Raw genomic sequence first — 24,777 nt, forward strand, 5'->3', positions numbered from 1 at the left:
ATGGCTAAGGCTTATGACCGGGTATCATGGTTTTTCTTGACTTCGGTGATGCGCCGCCTGGGTTTCTGTGAGGTCTGGATAGATATGGTGTTCCGGGCCGTGTCTAACGTGTGGTATTCAGTGATTGTGAATGGAGTCAAAGAGGGCTTTTTCACGTCTACGCGAGGTCTCAGGCAAGGGGACCCGCTGTCCCCGACTCTGTTTGTGATTGCAGCTGAGGTCTTGTCGGTGTACATTGCGCGGGTCTATGATGGCACTACGGTGCCCCGGTTTACACAGCCGCCACGGACACCACATATTCACCACCTGGCCTTTGCGGACGATGTTATTATTTTTAGTACGGCCAGGTTGGGAGCTATTGAGGTCGTGATTGGGGCGTTAAAGGAGTACGAGGAGATCTCGGGACAGTTGGTGAGCTTTCAGAAAAGTGCGTTTTACATGCACCCTCGTACTCCGGCCCACGAGATTGAGCAGATTTGCCGGGCAACGGGCTGTGTGCATAAACAGTTTCCTTTTACATACTTGGGCTGCCTGGTGTATATAGGCCGTAAAAAGTGTATCTACTTTGCCTCGGTGATTGATAAAGTTAAGGCTAGATGCTTGAGTTGGCAACGCCGGCTGCTCTCGAAGGGCGGGAAGGCAATCTTGATCTCTTCAGTCTTGCAGGCCATACCGTTGCACATATTTTCGGCCTGCGCTCCGCCTAAGCAGGTCATACGGGATTTGGAGAGATGTTATGCGAGTTTTTTCTGGAAACAGTCAGGGGGCGCCCGGTACCACTGGAGTTTGTGGAAAACCCTCTCTCGTCCTAAGAAGGAAGGGGGGGTGGGGTTCATGGATTTAGACTTGATGGTAAGGGCGGCCAGTGCTAAATTGTGGTGGAATTTCCGGACAGATCATACTTTATGGTCGGACTTTATGAGGGCGAAATATTGCAGTCGGGTTCACCCGGTTGCTAAGTTGGTTCAGAATAGAGATTCGCACACCTGGAAGAGGATGCTGGCGGTACGTGATGAGGTCGAGGGGGTTCTCACTTGGCGGTTATTCCAAGGCCGGGTTAGTTTCTGGTGGGACAACTGGTCGGGTCTGGGCCCACTTGGCAGGCTTTATCCACACCGGGGGGTTTCCTACTCCCGGGAGTTACTTCTAGACTATGTGCGGGATGGCCAGCTTGATTTGACAGACCACGATGACTTGGCATTTGCTGGGATTGGGGCGGACCTGTCCCGCTTGGGGCAGGGCCCGCGTGATATCCCACTCTGGACCGTGGCGTCCGACGGTATGTTTTCTTATTCCTCTGCTAAGGCCTTTCTTAGGCCTGCTTTGCCCACTGCACCGGACCCGCTCTTAGCTAAGTGTTGGCGCAAGCACCTTCCTTTTAAGGTGTCCTTCCTGGCTTGGAGGGTGTTCCGAGGGCGGCTTCCCACGGATGACATCTTGGCCCGTTTCGGTCATGCGATCGTCTCGAGGTGTCGGTGTTGTCCAGCCCCGGTCCCCGAGTCTATTGATCACATCTTTTATTCTGGGGAAACAGCAAGAGCTGCTTGGAGATATGTTTTGGCGTCCCTCAGCCTCTACTTGCGACACCGGAGTCTTAGGACTTTGATTGCAGGATGGGGTCGGGCGGGGGCGCGTAACCCTCTTTTGTCTTTTGTTGTTTGCAGGGTGCCGTATCTGGTGTTGTGGGAGCTGTGGAAGCACCGTAATGGGTGCATGTACGGCCGAGACACACCCAGCGTTGCACGGGTGATGCATGGGGTGGCGAAGGGGGTGGCGGAATGCCTGTTTAGGCGTTGGCCCATGCAGCATATCCTGCCCTCTAACTGGAGGACTATTGTGGCATACTTGGAGGCACATGTGCCGAGGCGTGTTATTAGGACGGTCAGGTGGTCTCCCCCGGTTGCCGGGGCGTTAAAGATCAATCTTTCTCGGTCTTCGGCGGCTGGGGGGCTGCGGCCGTGGTGCGCAACCAGGAGGGTGGCTTCTGCTACGGGGTTGCGTGGTCTGGCCACGGGGAGCACGCCCGGGGAATGTTCCGGGTCCTTTTCTCTTGCCTGGAATGGTGCCTGGCCGGGGGAACTACTTTGATTGATATAGAGTCCACTTGGGCGGAGTTGGCTAGCTACGTTGATATCTCTGTTCGTCCGCCGTGGATTCTAGATGATGTTGTGACCAGACTCCGGTTTCTGTGTTCCTGTGGGGTGGTTACTGCTTCTGTGTGCCCGTCCAGGGCCAATATGCCTGCACAGGCGCTAGCTAACTGGGCGGTGGATAAGCCGGGGGAGGCCATCTTTCGGAGCCTCAATGATCTGCCACGTAGGGTCCGTGCTTTACTGATACATGATGATGTGCCCTATGTGTTTTTTGATATTGATGATCCCCCGTGATTGTACTTGTACTTTGTTTGATTAGTTGGAAATTTGGAAAAAAAGAAAAAACAGAAAAAAGAAAAAAGAAAAGAAAAAAGGAAAAAAGAAAAGGAAAAGAGATGGAAAAAAAGAAAAGAAAAGGCTGAGGGATAGAAAAGAATCGAGTGGAAAGAATGAGTGAAAGAAAAGAATAGAGTGAAAAGAATTGGAGTGACAAAAAGGAGAGTTGGGAGGAAAAGAAAGAGTGGATGGGAGTTAAAAGACAGTGAGTGTGTGAGGTTCTCTGGGGACCGGGAAGCCTGCTTCGCAGTGCTGAGTCTCAACGTAAGGTGCTGGCGGTACAACAGGGCACCCTAGTCCAGGCTGAACGGTGTGCCGGGCAGGATTATCAAATCCGTTGACCTGGTCAGGCTTGCTGCTGGCCAATAGTAGCTGAGTTCCTTCTGGACTCCGGGGGGACGGGCCATTATTTGGGGGGTTGCTTTTGTTCGCGTCAGCCTGGTATAAACTTAAACACTCTCCCGAGATAGATGTGATAGTTGGGTCATGGGAACACGATGCTAGCTTGTTCTATCTTGTTTCTATTTTTGCAGGTGCTGCTTCTTTGACCTCGGAGGCATGAACTGGTCTTGGGCTCTTTTTGGTGTCGCCTTTGCAGGCATCTTTGGAAAAGACCAGGTCTCAACGTTGATGCAAGCGGTAAAAAATTGCATCATAGCCCGGGCTGAACGGTGGCCGGGTAGGTGTTTTTCAAATCCGTTGGCAGTAGTCCAGGCTTGCTGCTGGCCCATAGTAGCTAATCCCGTTTGGGTTGGTTCTGGTTCGTGCTGGTGCTAATCGGGAGTTCTGCTATTGGCTGCCTTGTGCCGTGTTGATGATTTATTGGCTCGGGATCTACCTGTATTTCTGTCTCAGGACTGCGTGCCATTACTGGACTTAAGCCTGCGTGCCATTGTTAGCTGTACATCTCTGCTTTTGCGTGCTATTGCTATCTTTGAGGGCAGTCGATAGCGTTCCGGGAGGTGTTGCAGTTGTGGTGCATCCCGGCTAGGCGGCATTATGGTGTGTAGTCGCTGTAGTGCAACTGGCTGGGGGGCCACGTTTGTGACACGCGAGGCATCTATCCTCGCTACTTGTGCTTCAGATTACATGGTGGGCGGAGATGCAGTTGTTTGGTGCAGCATCTCAGTCTACTTACTGGCTCCTGCCTACGATTAGTTAGAGATAGCTAGCATAGGGCTTGGGGCATGCATGTTAGAGCCCCGGGGGCCACGTTATGTTATCTTGTCTTATCTTACTTTTCCTTACTTAGCTTATTAGTAGGATTTAGGCCATGTGGGGCCTAAGTCCATCCGGACCTTGTACTGGCCTTGGCCTTCCTTTTTATTAATAAACTTCTTTTAAAAAAAAAAAAAAAAATCAGGAGATAAAGGAGGAAAATTAGAGTTTAATTGGGTATCAAACCTCCACCCATAAACTCCTACCCTTTCTAAACCTCCACCCATCCTAAACCTCCCCCCATAATCCTCTCCTAAATCAAATCTTTCCAAACAGATTTACCCTCTCCCTCAATCGACACCCCCATCTCGCCTGTCAGAAAAATCACCCTCTCAATCGATCCCCATAAACAAATCTCAAGGAGATCAGAACCCAAATCCTCTCTAAGTGTCTCTTCAAATCTCCACCCCCTACACCTTACGTGCATTGGGTATTTCTAAAGAGGTGTGAGCATTAAATGCTCTTGTCTGCTAATGATGATATTTTCTCTTTCCTCGTAACACCATCTATCAGATGACTCATCTACCCTAAACTCACCCTATCGACACACCTCAACCAAAGGGTACAACTGAGAAGTCTCATCTCTCTTTCTTTAAATTCGAAAAACCCTTCGAGTCACCCTCTTCATATAAACCCCTCACTTATCTCTCAAAAACTTTTTCAGACCTTCAGAATATCAGGAAACTCTCTCTTGAATAATTATCCCTCTCCTATAAACCGATCTGATCATCATGGCTCAATCTGAAAGAAAGCAAATCGATCCCATCCTAGCCCTCTCGCAACAAGTGACTAATGGGATGGTAGTTAACCCTGAGTTTTTCAAACTAGGTTCTACCGACAAGGACACGACCGAGAAAATTCTTCAAGCTCTAAAAGACTGCGGACTGTTTGATTTCCACCTACAACTACTTTGGAACATTTGAAGAAGATGTAGCTGAATTCTACCTACATGCAGTCGTTGATAAGGACTCGATCAAATCTCGAGTTGGAGGATCAGAAGTTTCAATAATTGAGGATGATATACACAAGTGCTTCAATTTTCTTGAATCTCAGTTAATGCTAGAATCTCACAGCTATGTTGTTCAAAATTTTTGGAACGAGATTCGTGGTTCTACGACTCCAATTTTCTCTGATGTATCCGCTCATAAGAACGTGTTGAAGTTTGAATATGAGATGTTGGTGGACATGATTTACAAGATTCTTGAACACAAATTGGGAAGTACTGAAGATTTGACCGCATCAACAGTGTGCTTGATGGACGGAATTATGAAAGGAATAAAATTCAATTGGGCAAGATTTATCTACAGGAAGATAATTATATTTGTGCAAGCTGCCAAACCAATGAAGAAACCTGTTGTGGTGGATCGTTTCTATTAGAATGTTGGATATGGTATCATCATTGGAGAACTGCTAAGGAATAAGACAATTCCAATAAGAAAGCACAAAAATATTGGAATCTACCGAGTACTCTTCAGAAAATTCATCCCGAATTTTGGGAAAAGATCAAGCCAGAGAAAAGGAGAAGAAGGTGGGAGTTCTATAAGTTCAAAGACACCTCAAAGCTCAAGAATGAGAAGCAGCAAAGCAATCTCAGCCTCAAGTAATAAAATTGGATCAAGTAATCGGTCCGGAAGAGATCAAGAAGCCATCAGTACAGCTATGACCGTTGTTCCACTCAACTATGCCGAACCGAACATATTGGCCGAAGGAGTTGACGATACAACAAGAATGGAATTTGCAGGAGTTGATGTGCAAATTTCGAATGATCTACAAAGAAGACTCTCGAGTCAATCTGCAGCCGAAGGAAGTGCAGGACCTATAGTTTTTGACTCAGCTCTCATTCAAGATGATCCGGAGCTGCTAAGAGAATTAATAATAGTGCAAACTTGGAGAGAATGGAAACTTGAAAGATATCATTCTTTCATGTCAAAAATCACCCCAGATTTGATACGGAGTGAAGATTTTTCTTTAGAATGGTGCGGAACTAACGTGATGCTAGATGCACTCAACATGGATTTAAATCAAGTCTATCATATGAAGCTACACGAAAAGGCAGCCAGACAAAAAGGAAAACCACCAATAAAAGGAGGTAGTACGGCTCAAGACCGTATAGCGGAACAAGAAAGACTGAATCAAATTTCACTACAGTTAGCTCTACAAAGGTCAGTCTATGACACACATCATTATCCAGGTAATACATCTCTTATGGATAATGAAATTTTTGATGAAAGAACTGAAGGGACGGCACTCATTGATGTACCAATCATGAGCACTAAAAATCATATGGACATACCTGTGAAAGTCCATGATGCTTCTTTATTGATATCTGATCTGACCCCCACAACAATTAATGTGAATCTGGAGTGCAATGAACAACTTGTGGGATCTAATGAAGTTGAAGTGTCAGTACGAGAAGAAGTAAGAGAACAAATGTTAGAAGAAATAAGAAGAGATATACCAGTGGAAGTTGCAGTAGAAGTTGCTACTGACAGTAGACAACAAATCACAGAGGATTTATCCAGTGTATTGCCAGTACACCATACCGAGTCTACCATGCCTATCATGGGTCCTGTTCTAGAAAGTGAAGATATATTTGCAGACAACTACACAAGAACAGAAGTTTTAGAAGAAGAGATTGGTGATCTCAATCAAGAGGCCGAATCACCTGAAGAAGAAGAAAGGATGCAACTTGTTGATACACTTGTTCTCACAGATCCAAGAAGGAGTCCATTCGGATTTCCTCAAAATATTGTACAGACAAGTGATCAAGAAGATGGCATTTTTACATCCTTATTTGCCAAAGTTGCCGAATCCGGTGATGTTGTTTGTCAAACCATTGGAGAAAAGTTGATTGAACAAAATCAAAAGATGGATCAACAACACACGAATACACGAATCAATCTGAAGGAATTAATGGAGCATAAAAATATTTTGAAGACTCAGATTGACAAAGCTGAAAGGATCTTGAAAGGAGAATTAACAAAAGGCTTACTTGAAGTGATTCAACTCATGAAGAAGGAACGTGAAGCTGCTGAAAAGATTCACAACGAACGCCACTTGCGACAAATCAAGGCGATTCAAGATCAAGAAAGCCGAATCAAGAAACTTGAAGTTGAGCTCACAGTTGCAACAAACAAGCTGGAAAATGTTCAAGCTGTTTCCATTGAAACACACAATAGTGTTGAAGCTGTGAAAGCAAACCAAGACCGAGATTGTAAAACCCTTGCATTTTTTGTTGATAATGCCAAAAGGGGGGAAGAAATTCTCAGTCACTTGGCTTTGCAACAACAAGAATTTATTCTTGGAAGCCAACAACAGCTAGTAATATCGACTCAAGGTAGAGGCCGAAGCCGCGGACAATCCTCACAAGGACCATCTCAGATTGGTTTTGCTCAGTTCGCGAATCCTAGTCTTGGTACGAGTACATCGAAAGTTGCTGAAACTCGTGGCTGGTTTGAATGCTCTAAAGGTACCGTCACTCAGACAACAATATGGACTAAGGAAAATCTACCAAGAATGATCAAAAAATTGCCTGTAGCCGATCATGCCCAATGGATATCGGACAAGAATAAAGAAGAAGAAGAAGGCAAAAGGAAAAGAACCGTGATATAGTATGAACTAAGAGATTTGACTGGAAATATGGACATGAATCTTGGAGAAGAAAGAAGTTTCGAAGAATGTGTCTTATGGTGGGAAGCTGGAGTTCTTCCAGGCAACAATATCAAAGAAGCTTTTGGATATTACATGGCCGGGCAAGTCACAAAGAGATTTCAGAATGCAAAGTTCAAAGATGATTTCTTCAAGCTCAGAGAACATGTCAAAGAAATTTTGAAGAAAGACTTTGGTGAGAAGAAACCCAGAAGGTAATATGAAAAATCTCTTAAGCTGATGTTTCTGCTATTTTCGAACCTCTGTTGCGTTTTTCTCTAAAATATTCGAAATATCTCAATAATAATTTCCCATGGTCTATTTTGAGTATAATATTTTATTTGTTTGATGTAATTAGACCTTCGTGAATTAAAAAGACAAGGAATGTCAAAACGCACATAAAAATTAAAAAAAAAAATGATGATCAAAAATAAAATAATTCAAGATGCGTTTAGGAGCTTGTCTAAAAATTAATTCACAAGTTTTCTTTTGATTGTGTCTAGAAAACCATTTGTTAAACTCATCTTGGCTTTGTAAAATAAAATTGAGAAAAATAATTATTTTTCAAAGACTTAAAGCCAATGACTGAGTATAGGTTTTGGCATTATCAAAAGGGGGAAATTGTTAGGAATAAAGTGTAATGGTTTTGATATGCCAAATATGTATTTGTAGATCCCCCAATTTTATTTCATAGGTCTAGTAGAGTCTTAGACCATGATCAGAAAATTATTTAAATTGAAAAGAGAAAAACAGAGGAAGATGCATGAAAATAGAAGAAGAAGATATAAAGCCTAAAATCAAGAATTTGTCTGGAGAAAATGACAAATTGAAGAAGAAGATGAATGATATAATATTCACGTCAATGCTACTCAAGAAGATATCCCAGAAAAATTTTCGTGAAGAAAATTAAGATTGGAAGATTGCATGAATTTGACTTGGAGATCAAGCATCTTTGGAAAGAAAGGAGTACATCAAAGATGATTGGAAATTTAACCAATAAGCTGTACGGATGAAGTGGAAGATGCTTGATATGTTATGAGAAATGGTTCAAGTTCGAAACTCATCATTATACAATGTAAAATTTGAAAAGCCAAAATTAATTAAGTTTGATGGAGTTGGGCGCCAATTACAAGTGGGAATTGGGAGCTAGTTTCTATTCCCACTCAACGTAAACCCAGAGGAATAATAAGATAAGAATTCTCACAAAAGTGAGGAAAGTAGCACGGAGCTGTGAAATCCTGGATTGTCACACGGAGCTGTGAGATCCGAAGCAGCAGTGTCGGAGGCACTGGGCGTGATTAGTGCGGGTTTTGTGATCAAAGCACTAGATCACGAGATACTTTTCTACCGGAGTGTGGAAGACGGGGGGAAAGTAACGCGGAGTCGTGAAATCCTGGGATAGTAGCGCGGCGACGTGAAACCCGAAGCAGCAGTGTGGTGTCACTGGGCGTGATTAGTGCGGGCTTTGTGATCAAAGCTGTAACACCCCCCCCCCCCCAAACAAGGCCCATAAGAAAGCCCCAACACATGCAGATTAAACAACAAACTAGCACAGCGGAAGATAAAACAGAAACTGGATAAAAGAAAATCCAAGTCAAGGGGTGTTATGCCACGTCTACCGAACCCGGTAAATGCTAAGGCGAACAATCTGCAAGTGTAAACATCTAACCCAAAACATCAGTCTAACTACATTGGCACACAGGCCACAAAAACAAGGATAAAGGTGCTAAGCTACCAAGCTCTAGACATCGCGCTCGTCTAAACATCACCTGAAAGATACAAAGATAAACATTGGGACGACGCCCGGTCAGCGATAATGCTGGTAACCCACCAATACCGATAAGTATCATAAGTAGATAGATATAAGTTATAAAACCATTTTCGAAACGGAATACATAAGTATTTAAGTCAAAAGCCAAGATCAGTAGACAACACAAGACTCATCACTCTCAATGATAACACCGGGAACACATCCCAAACCACAAAGGTTAACTACAACACAAAAGGAATAAGACTCACCCATGGCAACGCATGCCCTTGTGACTACACACGTCACAAGAAAGAGAACTCACCACAACGGCTACACAAGCCCTCGTGACATCACCCATCACGAGTTGATATGCCTTCCTTATGCCCTGTTCCAACCTTATGGCTACCCCCAACCTTGTACCTTCATGCCAACCATTACCTCCAGGACCCCTGTACTTCTTAGTCCAACCTTTTCCCTCCTGGGACCGTCGTCCCCCACCAACAACCCGCCTACAAGACCACCAATTTCATAGTACAAAAGGTACCGTACATGGCGAAACACATGCCCGGATAACACATGTTATCCCCCAATCACGTGAACCTTTCTCGAAGGAACACACCTCCATAATCACGTCACGGCCACCACGAGGACCGCTGCAATACCTTGGTGACTAGCGTCCCATACCACTAATCGTGCAATCCAGGTAAAGCCACACACGCACCACCACTCACACGAGTCAAGCAACGGATTACAACGAAGGTATGAAACCATACTCAATCAAGGAATGGGTCACCACCCAACGACAACAACGATGTATAACACAAATTAACATCAACCACACGGAAGGTACGAACAACACACACGCTAGCATTAAGACAATAATCTAGCATGCTTAACAACGGAGAAACTCAAGATAGTTCCAAGGAACTCACAAGACACCTCTTGGTCTAACGAAACACAATATTGAACACTTAGCACGATTCAAGACACAAAAGTCCTACATGGATACCTACCATATAGTTCTAGACCTACGAAACATCAAGAAGACGCTTAAATAGTTCCACAAAAGAACAACGGGAAGTCAAAAGATCAAATACCGAGACAACGAATCACGGGGAACAAATCCTGATCCAAACACCACCGTGTACCCGCGGGTGGACCCACGGGTAGTGCCCCACCCGTGGTTCCGCCCGCGGGAACACCATCCCACGAGGCCTGTACCCGCGGGTAGGCCGGCGGGTGGTGCCCCGCCCACCGTTCCGCCCGCGGGAACATTCTTGTTCCACAATAAATCCCTTCGGGGATTTTCTTCTCCAAACACAAATTCAAGTCCAAAACATGCCAAATCTCACCAAATACAACAAAATGACTTGAACCATGGAAAATGCCAAGCAATGGCACAAAGGAACCCTAAACACAAGCTCTAGATATGCAATATCACAAGACAAATGTATAAACCCTCACATTTCATAGCAAAACACAAGTAGAATCCAAGAAATCACATATAGGTAAGCAAAATAGGTTTTGTAGAGCATGGGTTACCTCTTGAAGACCAAAAGACTTCACTTTACACCACAACAAGCTCCCCACAAGGCTTACTTATCAAACCCACTTCAAGGTCAAACCAAAAGATCATAAAGATCCTACCTTTAAGAAAAAGACAACTAAGATGGAACCAAAAAGACTAGATAAACTTAGATCTTACCCTCCTAGATGCCCAAATAGGTGAAAGGTTGAATCTTGGAAGCAAAACTTGGAATCTTGGCAAGGGTCTCAACTTGGCTTGGAGAATAAGCTACACTTCTTTTCTAGAGAGAAGGTAGAGCAAATTTTCTACGAATTGTAAGGAATGAAATGAAGAAGTCTTCTAGGTTAGGTTACAATACTAACTCTTGGTTAAATGACAAGAATACCCTTACTAAGCTTTAGAAAGTGTAAGGAACAAGGGAACTCCCCTCAAAGCACAAGGTACAACACAACTTAAAGGTTGACTAGTCAAATACTAGTCCTTGAGTATTAAAAATCAAGATTTTAGGAATCAATTCCTCAAAAGAAATAGAATTAATTACTCAATTAATTCATGGGTTGAAATGTGGATTTTTGGGGTGTCACAAAAGCACTAGATCACGAAAATTCATTGTATCTTGGAACCAAGAAGTGGTAGATATAGTGAATTGCTCTTGGAGAGAAGAGCAAGTGGAGTAGGAGGATTACACCACCTCGCGAACCACTATAATTGTCTTGTGTTCTTTACTGCTTTCTTTACTTACTGCTCATTACTTAATTTCTCTACAGGAGATATACTGCTCACACAATCTCACACACACTTTATCTTTATTTATTTCCGCTGTGCACCATACTCTAATAATCTAGTTAAGAGTTTTGGTTTATCTCTGGCTTAGCAATTGTTGTGCTGTGCGAAAAAGTTTGAAAGTCTATTCACCCCCCCCCCCTCTTGACTTTCACCTTACATCTTTTGGGACCAACACAAGGTACTAAATTAACAATTTTAAAATTCATAGACCGAAATTAATAGAACCCCTATAGTCACAGGACCAAAATTGAAATTTACTCTTTTTAATCATCAGTTACGTCTATTTATATAAAAGAAAATGTAGAGCAATTTATATGCAATCATATATATGACAAAAACTTGTGTGGGATCTTCTTATGGGTCTCAATCCGTGAAATGGGTCGGTCTTTGATTAATGAGTTCAAAAATTCGACTCGTCTCACGGATTGAGACTCGTGAGATAGTCTCAAACAAGTGTTTTCCTTTTATAAACTATTACAAAGTTTATAAAAGTTTAGAACTACTCTATGAAAGTGATTCAAAATTTTTAAAAGAGTTAATAACCAAAATGGTCCCTCGACTATACCGTAATTACCAATTTAGTCCTCGACTACTATTCTTACCCAATTAAGTCCTCAACTATGTAATCTTTGTCCAATTTAGTCATCTGTTAACTTTTCGATCTGTTTGTTGATGGTTAAAATTAGGGACAAAAAATGTAATTTTATAAGCTCAATGAGGAGATCCAAGCCCAGCGAGGTTCTCTGCAAGACAACGCTTATGTTTTCGATTTCGCACTCGAATTTGGAGTATTTTGACTCTGGATTTTGGTGTTTTCTTGATTGTCTCAACAACTTCTCCCTCTCTGTGTTCTTCCCACCGCCGTAACTACCATCAAACCCTCACCTTCCTTCGCCGGCTTTTCGCCTGTAAACTCGGCGGTATTAACACCGCTTTTAGGTGATACAAATAAGCTGACTTCTTCTTCTTCTGTTATAGTTGGTTAGATGTTAAAATTCTTTTAACAACCTTTCCCTCCCTTTCCCAAAGTGTATAAAGCATGTATCAGAACTCTGTGATGAAAGTGATATACCAGAATACTTTTTTCTTTCTTTCTGTTCTCAGTTTACTTGCACCTCCAAATCGTTACATGGTATCAGAGCGATAACGAAGGTGCACCTCAAGAACACCACTCATGGAAGCGTGGCCTCCCATCAGTAATTGATCGATTTCGACGAACAGTACGGCAGCTACTCCGGCAACGACTGGGAATCCAGGTCCAACACCTTCTGCAACTCCCATTGCAACTCCGATGAGCATCCCGATCACTAGAGAGGTAGATTTCAATCCAATCCTTATTTCTTGCATGCAAATGAAAATCCGGCCCTTGTTCTTGTCTCTACTCCCATGGATGGATCGAATTATCACCCCTGGCTAGGGCTATGACGATGGCTCTGTCTTGTAAGAACAAACTTGCGTTTGTTAATGGCACAATAACCAATTCTCTGGTGGATGATCGGAGGTACGAAGTCTGGGAACAGTGCAACAACACGGTGGTGTCTTGGATTGTGCAATCGCAATCACCAATTATTGGCCGTAGTGTGCTCTAGATAGATATGGCCTAGGGGATATGGAATGATCTGAAACAGAGATTTAGCCAGCAAGACCTGTTTCGAATTGCGGAGATAAAATGCGAAATATATCAAATGAAACAGGGAGAGAGTTCTCTGAGCGAATACTTCACCAAACAGAAACTGTTATGGGATGAATTGATGATACTCAGACCCACTATGCTTTGTGGGTGCAATCCCAAATGCCAATGTGGGAAGAAGATAGACGAAGTAAATGAACTAGCAGAAAAGGATAAACTGTCAATATTCTTGATCGGATTGCATGATAGGTACACTGGAGCAAGAAATCAAATCATGCTCATGAAACCCTTACCTGATGTGTGCGAAGCCTACTCCATGATAGCACAGCAGGAAAGACAGTTTCAGATGAACACTACTGGCTTTGGAAGCCAGTTACACCAAGCATGAGAAAATGGAACCAGTGGGAGTGTGTTCCTGGCTAATGCAGACCAACAGAATTACAAGAGATTTCCTGGAAATAAGAAACCAGTATGCACATATTGTGGTTATACTGGACACACACAAGACAGGTGTTATAAAAAACATGGTTACCCTCCCGGTTGGAAACCAAGAACAAAGAACCAAGGGTCTGTTAATCAAGCACAAGCAATGCATCAACCAAGTCCTGATGCAGCTGCTTCTTTCACTCATGAGGATTTCAAGAATTTTCTAGAGTTCATGCAGCTACAAAAGAAATCTGCGAGCAGTTTAAACACCCCTATTGATCAGCCTCATCATCCTCTAGCTAATACCATATCTACTGTTCCAGTGACAGTCACTCAACTGGAAGGTATAAATCTATACCTGAACTCTGTAGTGCACAATAGAAGTGAATGGATATTGGATAGTGGTGCTACTCACCACATAGTATGTCATGAGAGTCTGTTGAGGAATCAGAAGGAGGTTCACAATATGCATGTTAGTTTGCCTAATGGTTCACAAGTTGCTATCACACATGTTGGATCAGTGTACTTGTCTGATGATTTTGTGTTGCATAATGCTCTTTATATCCCTGGCTTTCATTACAACCTCATATCTGTTGGTGCTTTTATCAAGAACTCTAATTGTACTATGAAATAGCACACTGATAAGTGCATTATACAGGATGCTACCCATGGCAAGATGATTGGAATGGCTGAGCTTCAAAATGGGCTGTACCATCTAGTTTTTCCGTTTATTTCCCCTTTTGTATACAATGTTGTTTCCTCTGTGAACAAGTGTACCTTGTGGCATGCTAGGCTAGGGCATGCATCATACACAAAACTCCAATGTCTACATAAACTAGATCCTGCTATACAGATGAATAAAGATTTAGTTTGTGATTGCTGCCATTTTGCTAAACAGAAGAGACTTCCCTTTTATTGCAGCACATCTAATTCAGTTGCTTGTTTTGATTTGTTACATATGGATATTTGGGGTCCTTACAAGCTTGCTACTCTCCATGGGCACCACTATTTCCTCACTATATTAGACGATCACAGCAGATCAGTGTGGGTACATTTAATGAAGAAAAAGTCTGAGGTCAGAAACTTGATCATAACATTCTGCAATCTAATTGAAAACCAGTTTGGCTCTAAGGTGAAGTGTATAAGGACAGACAATGGCTTAGAGTTTCAGATGACTGACTTCTTTGGTGAAAAGGGGATAATTCATCAGACTTCTTGCACCCACACCCCTCAGCAAAACAGCAGAGTGGAAAGAAAGCATATTACATGCAGCCTATGTTATCAATAGACTGCCTTCTGCTGCTATCAATCACCAAATACCATACCAACTCCTGATTCACAAAAACCCTTAATACCAGCAATTAAGGATTTTTGGTTGTCTAGCATATGCCACTACAGTAGGCCCCAAGTCAAAGTTTGATCCTAGAGCTAAGAAGTGCATATTTCTTGGTTATGCTAATCGAGTGAAAGGTTATAAACTCTATGACCTACAGTCTAAGGAGATGTTTGTTTCCAGGGATGTGACATTCTATGAACACGTATTCCCTTTCCAAACCATGAGTATGCAAGCACAGGAACCTGATCAAGTCATACTGCATGTTCTAGATGGTGCCCCAGAAGAAATTCCAATGGTTCCACAATCCTAAAATTCAGTCCCTTATAGTCCTGAGTTGGCAGTTGAATTAGCAGTTGAGCCAAGTAGACATGATCAATCTCCTTCACCTAATACTGTTGATCAGTCTCTTTCACCTGATACAATTGTTCAACCTTCTTCATCTGATAACAACACTCTTGAGGAGCTAAGTGGAACACACAGTATTTCACCTGAACAGTAGGTTGTTAGGAAATCCAGCAGACAGAGGCAGACCCCAACTTATCTGAGGGACTATGTCTGTCATAATTCCATTGTAAGAACCTCTCCACACAGTCTCCATAAGGTTCTAAGCTATGACATGCTTTCACCCTCCTTTCAATCCTTTGTGATGAACATTACCTGCCACACTGAGCGTAGAAGCTATGATGAGGCTGTGCAGCATGAATGTTGGAGAAAGGCCATGAGGGATGAGATTTCTGCTCTTGAAAACAACAACACTTGGAAGCTGGTTGACTGCCACCTTCAAAGAAACCTATAGGATGCAAATGGGTGTATAAGATCAAGCATAGATCAGATGGTAGCATTGAGAGATATACAGCCAAACTAGTGGCCAAAGGCTACACACAAACACTTGGGATTGATTACCTTGACATATTCAGTCCAGTGGCCAAGGTAACCACCATCAGAACCTTCTTGGCAATTACAGCAGCCAAGGATTGGCATCTTCACCAAATGGATGCCAACAATGCCTTTCTCCATGGAGATTTAGAGGAAGAGGTTTACATGCAACTTCCACTTGGATTTGAAGAAAAGAAGATTGACCAAGTATGTAAGCTAAACAAGTCATTATATGGACTAAAACAGGCCAGCAGACAATGGAACACCAAGTTGAATTCAGCTCTGCAAAGTATGGGGTTCAAGCAGTCTCTGCCTGACAATTCTCTATTTGTTAAAGGTGAGGGAAGATCTTTTGTGGCATTGCTAGTGTATGTAGATGACATTATAGTGGGAAGTGCTGATCTGAATATGATTCAGCAGATCGAGTTGCAACTAAATACCAACTTCCAGATCAAGGACCTAGGGCCATTAAAATATTTCCTAGGATTGGAAGTGGCCAGACAAAGGAAGGGGATTGCAATCTCCCAAAGAAAGTATGCACTTGAGTTACTGACAGATGCTGGTTTCCTAGATGCCAAACCAGTGCATAGCCCCACTTCTCCATCTCAAAAGTTGAACACAACTGAAGGCAGTCTGCTGGATAACAATACTCAGTACAGGAAATTAGTGGGGAAGCTTCTATACTTAACCATTACTAGACCTGATATAAGCTATGCCACACAACAACTTTCTCAGTTCCTGGATGCTCCTACTGATCTACATTTACAGGCTGCTCATAGGGTTTTAAGGTACATCAAAAATGCTCCTGGTCAGGGACTTCTCTTCCCAACCTCATCCAATATAAAGATAACGGCCTCCTCTGATTCAGATTGGGTAGCTTGTGTGGACACTAGGAGACCCATCACTAGTTTTTGTGTTTTCCTGGGAGATGCCTTAATCTCATGGAAGTCCAAGAAACAAGCAACAATCTCAAAATCTTCCTCAAAAGCTTAGTACAGAGCTCTAGCAGCCACCAGTTGTGAAGTACAATGGCTGCTTTACTTGCTTAAAGAATTTGGCCTCCATCATGAAGTTCCAGCAGCCATCTACTGTGACAGTAAGTCAACAATAGCCATTGCTGAGAATCCCGTTTTCCATGAACGCACCAAGCACATTGAGTTGGATTGTCACTTGGTTAGGGAAAAACTACAAAAAGGAGTTGTTAAGCTATTTCATGTCACTTCTGCAAATCAACTAGCAGATGTGTTTACTAAACCTCACTGTCCGAGCCGCCTCTTCTGATGAAAATCCCATCAGCGGGGACTTCAATTCATCTCCGGGCTTCAAGCAAACAACCTGGCCAACCACTACCTCGGACGCCGGGATTTGAAGCTTCTAGCCTTGTCGAATCACCTTAACCAGTCCCACCTTTCTCCACTTCGACCATCTCTTCTTAATCATGCACTTAGCCTTGACAACCTTAAAAACCACTTAAATGGAGGGAAAGAAATATGGCCGGGAAAAAGATAGCTCCACTGAGAAATCCTTGTCAAGCCCCATTTCTCCGAACCCCAATGGCAATAGAAAGAGCGGCGCATCAAAGAAGGAGAACAAACGTCGAGTTTCTCGGTGCTTCCCAGACAAGTTCATGGAAGGTACGGTGAAGGCACTAGGCGGTTGAGCTGTTTCGAAGTACGTGCGAAGGTGGAAAGAGGAAGCTGGTCATTATCTAAATTGTTCATCTTTGAAGAAGGCAGGAATTGAAGTGTACTTGAAGCATATATATTCCAAATTGAACAAACAAGAAATTCAAATTGAATCTTCCCTGGGATTTCTGTAAATAAGTTCAAGAAGGATGCATGCATGCGCATGATAATTTATACTGGAAGATGATCGAGGAGTTTGGTATCCCAATTACAATAAATAATAATAAAGAAAAAACAAAAACTACATATGTTTTAAGTGGAGATTATGGTGATTCAGGAGAAAGAAAACAAAAAAGTTTAATTGGAGAAATAGTATTTCTAACTCATCTACACAATGAAACATTCCGGGAATGGATGGACAAGATATGTTCCTCCATCAGCTCCGAACAAATCTGCATGTTTATTATGTGTTGTTGGGTGGTGTGGAACCAAAGAAATAACAAGATTTGGCATAATAAAACCCCACAACCTGCTGCCATGATTATTCGTAATGCCAATTCTTTTCTCACTAGCTGGAGGGAAGCAGGAGCTGCAAACAGAAGCATCATTCCCATAGACGAACAAAATCTCACCAGATGGTTACCTCCTCAGCCGGGCGAAGATGGGCTTCGACTATGTTCTTAGAGACGAGTCCGGCAGATTTGTTGCAGGTAAAGGTTCACGAATGTCAGGGACTTACCTTCCAAGAGAAGCTGAAGCAGCAGCGATTAGAGAAGCTTTGAGTTGACTTAAGGAAAGGAATCTCAGCAATGTTCACGTTGAATCCGACTCTCTTAAAGTTGTCCAATCTCTCAATCATACAAGTGGGGATTATATTCCTCTTTTAGTTTTTTAAAAGTTTTTTTTTTGAATGCTACTAGCTCTATTACATTGTAGTATCTGTTCATATACTTTCTCAACCTACTGAAACACAAAGAGCTAATAACGCCTCCACTGAGGCTCGAACTCACAACCTTCCAAATGGAAGTCCAACCCGGGTACCATTGGACCACATAGTCCTGGTCCTCTTTTAGTTTTATTCTTAGAGATATTAAACATCTTTTGAGTGATCTAACTTATGTGTTTATCACCTTTGTAAAATGATCAGCGAATCTGGTTGCTCATTTGTTAGCTAAGCAATATGTTTCTATACCTGGTTGCTCGGAGTGGTCTTCCAATCCTCCCTCTATCATCTGTAATGCTTTGTCTTCGGACTTAATCTAATGCTTTTTCTCTTCAAAAAAAAATGTATTTATGATTTGGGGGTTGATTCTTTGACTGCTGAAGGGGCATGCAGGTTGAGGGTGGAGAGAATCTGCCGAAGAAAAGCGTGTCGAAGGACGGAGAAATTTACAGGAAAATACACCAACATTTACTCAATTAGTAACTTTTGCTATCACCTTATGAAATTATATTTTTGCTCCTAATTTTAACTATCAACAAACAGAATAGTTAACGGGATTAAATTGGGCAAAAATTACATAGTTGAGGACTTAATTGGATAATAATGATAGTCGAGAACTGGATTGGTAATTAGAACATAGTCAAAGTCGAGGAACCATTTTAGTTATTAACTCTTTTTAAAAATTTATCGTTTTAAAGGCTCCACAGAAGTAATAATTGAATACACCCCTAAGATGTTCCATTGAAAAAAAAAAAAAAAAAAAAAAAAAAAAGAGAAGTATTCATTATTAATTTAACAATGCATTCTTCCTAAGCGGTACGGTATGCAGTAGAAGGTAGAACTCTTCCCAACTCAAACATCTAAGCGATAGACTGTACAAAAGATACTTCTTCTTCCTCCCCTAATCTCTTTAATTTCTTCCCAAATATTCTTTGATTATATTTCGACTAACCCCAACAAAAGTAGCAACAGCTCCTTCTTAGTTGAGCCTGATATAAGGAGCTAGAGGAGAGGAGTATAGATCTTCTAGTAGTGATGGTGAATTTCTCTCACTAGCTAGCGCACTCATTCTTGTTTCCAATTGAATGGCTAGTTGTGAGCGGATCGAAACCGGATCGGATTTAATAAGTGAACTGCCAGTAGATTTAAAGGAAAGAATTTTGGAGTGTTTGCCCACTCGAGACGTTGCCGGAACTGCTTTGCTCTCAACTCACTGGAAGAATGTTTGATTGCACCATGGCCGGCTAGCATTCGATTGGGACTTCATCAAATGGGTTCGAGGATGCAAGCTTTATGACGCCAAAAGTGTCGCGAGCATAATTAATAATATTCTCTTGCTCCGTGTTGGACTCCTCAAGAAATTTACTCTGCACATCTCTTGTTTTGGTGTTCAGCCGCCACAGTCTGACATTGATAAGTGGTGTATTTTTCTATCAAGAAATGGTGTCGGGGAACTTAGCATACGTTCTTTGTGTGGTCCACACCTGAAATATAAACTGCCATTTTGTATAGTCTCGTGCCACACAATTAAGCACCTCAAACTTCAAGGTTTTGTTATTGATTTGCCCGTAAATGGTGGTTGTATATTTCCTGGCGTGACTTCATTAGTTTTGGAGCATGTTTACTTTGAGAATAATAATGTTAAAGGAAATGTGGTCTATAGTATTCCTAAACTAGAGAAGCTGGCTTTCAGAGGTTGTGATGGGATTGAGAATGTTGATATAAGTGCTCCAAAACTAACAAGCTTCTCTCAGTTTTGTTCTAGTTCTATAGCCAGATGGTTTACTGCTCATTTGGATGCAATTAAGTATCTTTGCTTGTCAGCTGATTTGTCAGAGGTGATGAGAATCTCTACTTTTCAATTACTTTACTTCATGTCAATGGTCCAACCTTGATATTTGATAACCACTCTAACCACAATATATTATGGTTGTCCATTTGGCCTTTCAATCCTACTTAGGTTGGTGGGCTAATATGGTAGGACAGTTAAACTATATGTCTTATTGGTTTGGATCGGTGGACGACCTAGGTCAGTTTATCTTCCACGTGGTTCTTTATCACAACCTAAGACTTCCAACGATAGACAACCTAGGCCGGTTTACCTTCGCAATCTATATTTTCCAGCGATGGACAACCTAAGTCGGTTTACCTTCTTTTGTCACAACTTAGGTTGGCCCGTCATAGACAACCTAGGAGGTTTTACCCTTCTTGTGGTCTTTTATCACAACCTAGGCCTTGCCGGTTTACCCTCCTTTGTCACTAGGGTCAAATGGAATAAACTAAGTTGGTTGGATAGTTAGCTTAGTAGCCACAAGCTTCCAATTTTGACTCTCCATAGAATAGACTATTGGCTTTCTTGGTTTGAATCGGTTGCCTATTTCGCCTTCTTGGTTCCACTGACAACCTAGTTTGGGAATACACACATAATAGAGGCAACCCTAACTAAGTTGGTTGGATAGTTAGCTTGGTAGCTCCAAGGCTTTAAGTTTGACTCTGTAGAGTTGTTTATTGGCTTTTCTAGGTTTGAGCGGGTTGTCCATTTGGCTTTCTTAGGTTAATTAAGCCGGTCAACTCCCACATAAGGTCAAATGAGATACAGATGTTAGGACAATATTATCTAATTTAGTTGGTGGGACAGTTAATTAGCTGGGTAACCGCCCACAAGATTCCCTTGAATTAGATTACTTAGCTTAATGCAAATGGAATACATAAACGCCATTAATTGCTATTGATTTAATATAATGTTTTTCAATTCATTCTGACTTGATAGTGTTCTTTCAAGTTTAAAATTTGCTTTTTATTATTATTTCTTTTTCAAGACTGCAAAACTTGCAGAAGCAGCACCAACGGCAAGAAATCTGCAAGTAATCAAGTTGTATCATTTCAGATTTGGTTGTGAGAGGCACTTAAAACTTGCTATACAATTGCTTGAAAAATCCCCCAATTTATGCACACTGGAGATTTCTGTAGATGAGAAACAGGTGAGACATATATGATCATATATATATATATATATATATATATATATATTTGGCTGTCTTGATTTCTTTTTTTTTTTTTTAGATTTAATTTCGGATTATTTTTTGCTGAGTTGCAGGATGAATGGATCGATGACAAAGAATGTCCATCAAAATTTTTTGATTGTCCAGACATTATAAATAAGAATTTGGAGACGCTTAATACGGTAAAGATTGAATGGTTTAAAGGATCCAGACATGAAATGCTTTTCTTGAAAGCACTGCTCTCAAAATCAGTTGCACTAGACAAAGTTGTTGTTCAAGAATTACGTAATAGGCACAACACCTTGGCTCTTATCAACTCAAGGAAGTTGTTGGACTTTCCTCGGGCATCTCTAAAAGCACAAATTGTCTTCATGGAGTACAACTTTAACTATAGATTAATTGATCCGCCCGAAATTTAGGAATGAATTCAGCTTCAGTTTGGATGCAACATAGAAATGTTTTTTTTTTTAATTTTATTTTTTTATGGAGTACAATGCAACTTATGACTTTGTGTGATGCTCCATAGTTCTGATATGTGGCGCAGTCTTTAAAATAAATTTGTTTGCTCAATAGATTTTGTAGTAATATATATCATTTAAATTATAGACTAATTGTGAAATGGTAACAATTTTTATATATGTTACTAAAGATACGAGAAAAATGTGTAAGCTCCAATGGTAACAATTGTTGATTATACTTCAAGTTATACATATGTAAATAATATATGTATTTTATATATATATATATATATATATATATATATATATATATATATATATGATTTACCATTTTTAGAAATTTAATTAAAATGTAATAAACAATTAAATTAATTATATACTGATTTTAATAAAATGATAATTAAATGCTCCATAATAGGAAAAAAGCTAAGATATGATATTATAGATATAAGTGTATGATATGATAATAATGATGGAGTCATCAATGTTATAATTAAATACTAATGGAGTTATAGCAGTGTAAGGGTATTTCCATTTAAAGTAAAATGTATACCTTTATTAGCATACCAAAAAAAAACGAACATAAATAAAAAATACAACTTGAATTTAGACTTATTGGTATAAATTTGAGCATACGCAAATTTGCAAAATTAGGATTTAGGATTCTATATAAACTGTGGTAATTTGCAATCACAAATTCACAAGTTGTTTAATGCTTGTACAGTTGTATTGTCGAATTTGTTGGCGACCCGGCAACGGATTCATCCTTTGAGCTCCCTGAGGAAGAGGAGGAATTTCACAAAGGGAGGCTTTGAGGGTGGTGGATTGAGTTGTTGAGTGGCAGAATTCCATTCTTTTACTGCCTTCAATAATGTGAGTTTTCAATTGATTCGTTATTTGGGATTTCCCCTTCTTTCTTTTTGCTGGTTTAATTATGTGGGCGAGGATTATTGCTGGATTCAATTGCTTTTATGTGTGTATGTATACATTCTTCTGTCATTCCTTTCAATCCCCTGTGGGGGAGGACACTAACTTCATACTCTGATAGAATCTTTAGGGATTAATGTTCAATAGATGTTCATTGTGCGATTGAAATTGAATAAAGTGATTTCGATATATGATTTATTTGTGTTTTCTACTCTACAATTGGGTGCACTAATCGTTTTGTATTCCAATTTAATTACTATCACCAAGTACACATTTTAGGATTTTGTTCTAATTTTAATTTAATTTGTTTCTTCTTTAAATTGCATATATTGAAGTTATGTAAATGATGTCGGGGAGAGATCGAATCAGTCAACTTCCTACAGAAATACTTGACAATATTTTGGAGTTTTTGCCGATCGTAGAAGCTGCTAGAACGGCTGTTTTGTTTACCATTTGGAGAGGTTGTTGGTCCAATCTCACACAACTTAACTTTGATGATCAGTTCTTTGCTTACGTTGGGAAAAAATATTCTGGCAGTTATAATAGCACATCAACCTGTATGTATGTAATCAACAAAGTTCTCATGCGACACCATGGACCTATTCGGAAATTTGTCTTGGATTTTAAGGGTGACGTATCAATCATTGATCATGGGCCTAATTCTCGGAAGTTTGACTTCGATCAATGGTTCCTTTTTATCACTCAAAAAGGTGTTGAAGAAATGAGCATTGCTTTTCCAGCAACTTATGAAATTGATGAAATAAATAAATACTTCATGCTCCCCAATTGCATATTTTCTTGCTTAACTATCAAGAGGTTGGATCTCAGTAGAGTATTAGTTGCACCAACAATAAATTCCCCTTGCATATTTCCAAATGTCACTTCACTTAGTTTCGCCGGCGTTGTTTTTGGTCCTATTAATCTAGATTGTGTTATAGATGTTCGTATGCTTGAGACTCTCTCATTCAGCCAATATGAAGATGTGTCATATTTCAACATTAAGGCTCCAAGGCTTGGCAGTTTAACACTCTACGATTATGAAATTGATGACGATATCGAGGTTTATCGTCGTATTACCCCGGTTAACATGAACTTGTCATTTATTCATACTTTTTGTTTGGATTTTAATTTCAAGGTATATTAGCCACAATACTTCATCCTTATTTTTTTGTGGACTATTATTTATTTGAAATATATTTTATGAACTAATCCATTTTTATATCCTTTTTATTTCAAAGTTTTTTGTCAGCGAACTTACTAGATGGGGACGTGAACTAAATGTGGAATGCCTGGAGTTAGCATATGTCAAGTTTCATGATGATGACGACTTTTCTTCATTTATTCATTCATTACGAATATGCCCAAAATTACGCAAGCTCGATATAATGACTGTATTGGTAATCTTCATTTTCATTGATAAATTATTTAATAAAATTCAAGTTGTATTATTGTTTCGTGTTACTTAATACAAGGTTATAGTGTAAAAGATAAATTGATTGATGTTTTTTTTTTTTTTTTGAAGATTGATGCAGTAATCTCTAAATATACACTTTTTGAGGGATTTAAAAGTGCGGCCAAAATGCTTAAAATGCTTCACACTTTGAAGCTTAGATCATTCAATGGGTCAATGTCTGAATTGCGATTCATCATGATGATACTTGCTTGCTTTCCCGCTCTTGAGAAGGTTGTCATTATTCGTTCAGTGAAGTTTGACTCCAATAATGAATTTAAAATTATGCAAAAGCTTTTAAATTTTCCTCGGGCATCAAGGAAAGCAAAAATCATTTACATATAAGCATCTTATTATATTTTTGCTAAATTGAATTTATGCATCTCCTTGATTCATTCTTTAAGTTCAATATTATGTAATGTACTAATGGTTAGCTCAAGTATCCTTACTAGTTGAATCTTCTAGTACCCAATCCTTTTTTGGTTTTGAATTAATCTTATGGTGCTAGCAAGTTATCTACAAATATGCTACTGAAAGACTTATGTGAATCCAGACGGTTACATCATTAATGAATATATGAAGAATGCTTAACGCAATAGATGTAGGAACCGTTGGTAGAGAACAAATAATAATCAAATAAAAAATTGACTATTATTTTCTGGAAAGAAGGGAAGAAAAATTTGAAGAAAATTGGCTAGTGTTTGGTGTTGGGTTTTTGCAAGAGTCAAGTGTGCACTCTTTCCTT

At 40.5% G+C, this 24,777-nt stretch overlaps 2 protein-coding genes across 3 annotated transcripts; both read left to right on the top strand.

The window, feature by feature from the left end:
• On the top strand, positions 1 to 3,380 carry LOC109147218. Its single transcript, XM_019294849.1, has 3 exons — positions 1 to 1,886; positions 2,963 to 3,068; positions 3,285 to 3,380. Exons 1-3 carry the CDS (start codon positions 1 to 3, stop codon positions 3,378 to 3,380), a joined length of 2,088 nt encoding a protein of 695 aa, XP_019150394.1.
• Positions 2,842 to 24,396, top strand: LOC109147243 (F-box/FBD/LRR-repeat protein At1g13570-like). Of its 2 annotated transcripts, XM_019294887.1 has the most exons (6): positions 2,842 to 2,855; positions 6,282 to 6,285; positions 22,134 to 22,141; positions 22,918 to 23,717; positions 23,821 to 23,979; positions 24,105 to 24,396. In XM_019294887.1, the coding sequence occupies exons 4-6, from the start codon at positions 22,926 to 22,928 to the stop codon at positions 24,375 to 24,377; spliced, it is 1,224 nt and encodes a 407-aa protein (XP_019150432.1). In that variant the 5' UTR covers positions 2,842 to 2,855; positions 6,282 to 6,285; positions 22,134 to 22,141; positions 22,918 to 22,925; the 3' UTR covers positions 24,378 to 24,396. The 2 variants fall into 2 exon arrangements, with proteins under 2 accessions (XP_019150432.1, XP_019150433.1); XM_019294888.1 differs by lacking the exons at positions 2,842 to 2,855; positions 6,282 to 6,285; positions 22,134 to 22,141 and having other exon boundaries at positions 22,916 to 23,717; positions 23,821 to 23,973.
• The last annotated feature ends 381 nt before the right edge of the window (positions 24,397 to 24,777 follow it).

The sequence above is a fragment of the Ipomoea nil genome, unplaced genomic scaffold (genome assembly GCF_001879475.1).
Source record: "Ipomoea nil cultivar Tokyo-kokei standard unplaced genomic scaffold, Asagao_1.1 scaffold1978, whole genome shotgun sequence".
NCBI lineage: Eukaryota > Viridiplantae > Streptophyta > Magnoliopsida > Solanales > Convolvulaceae > Ipomoea > Ipomoea nil.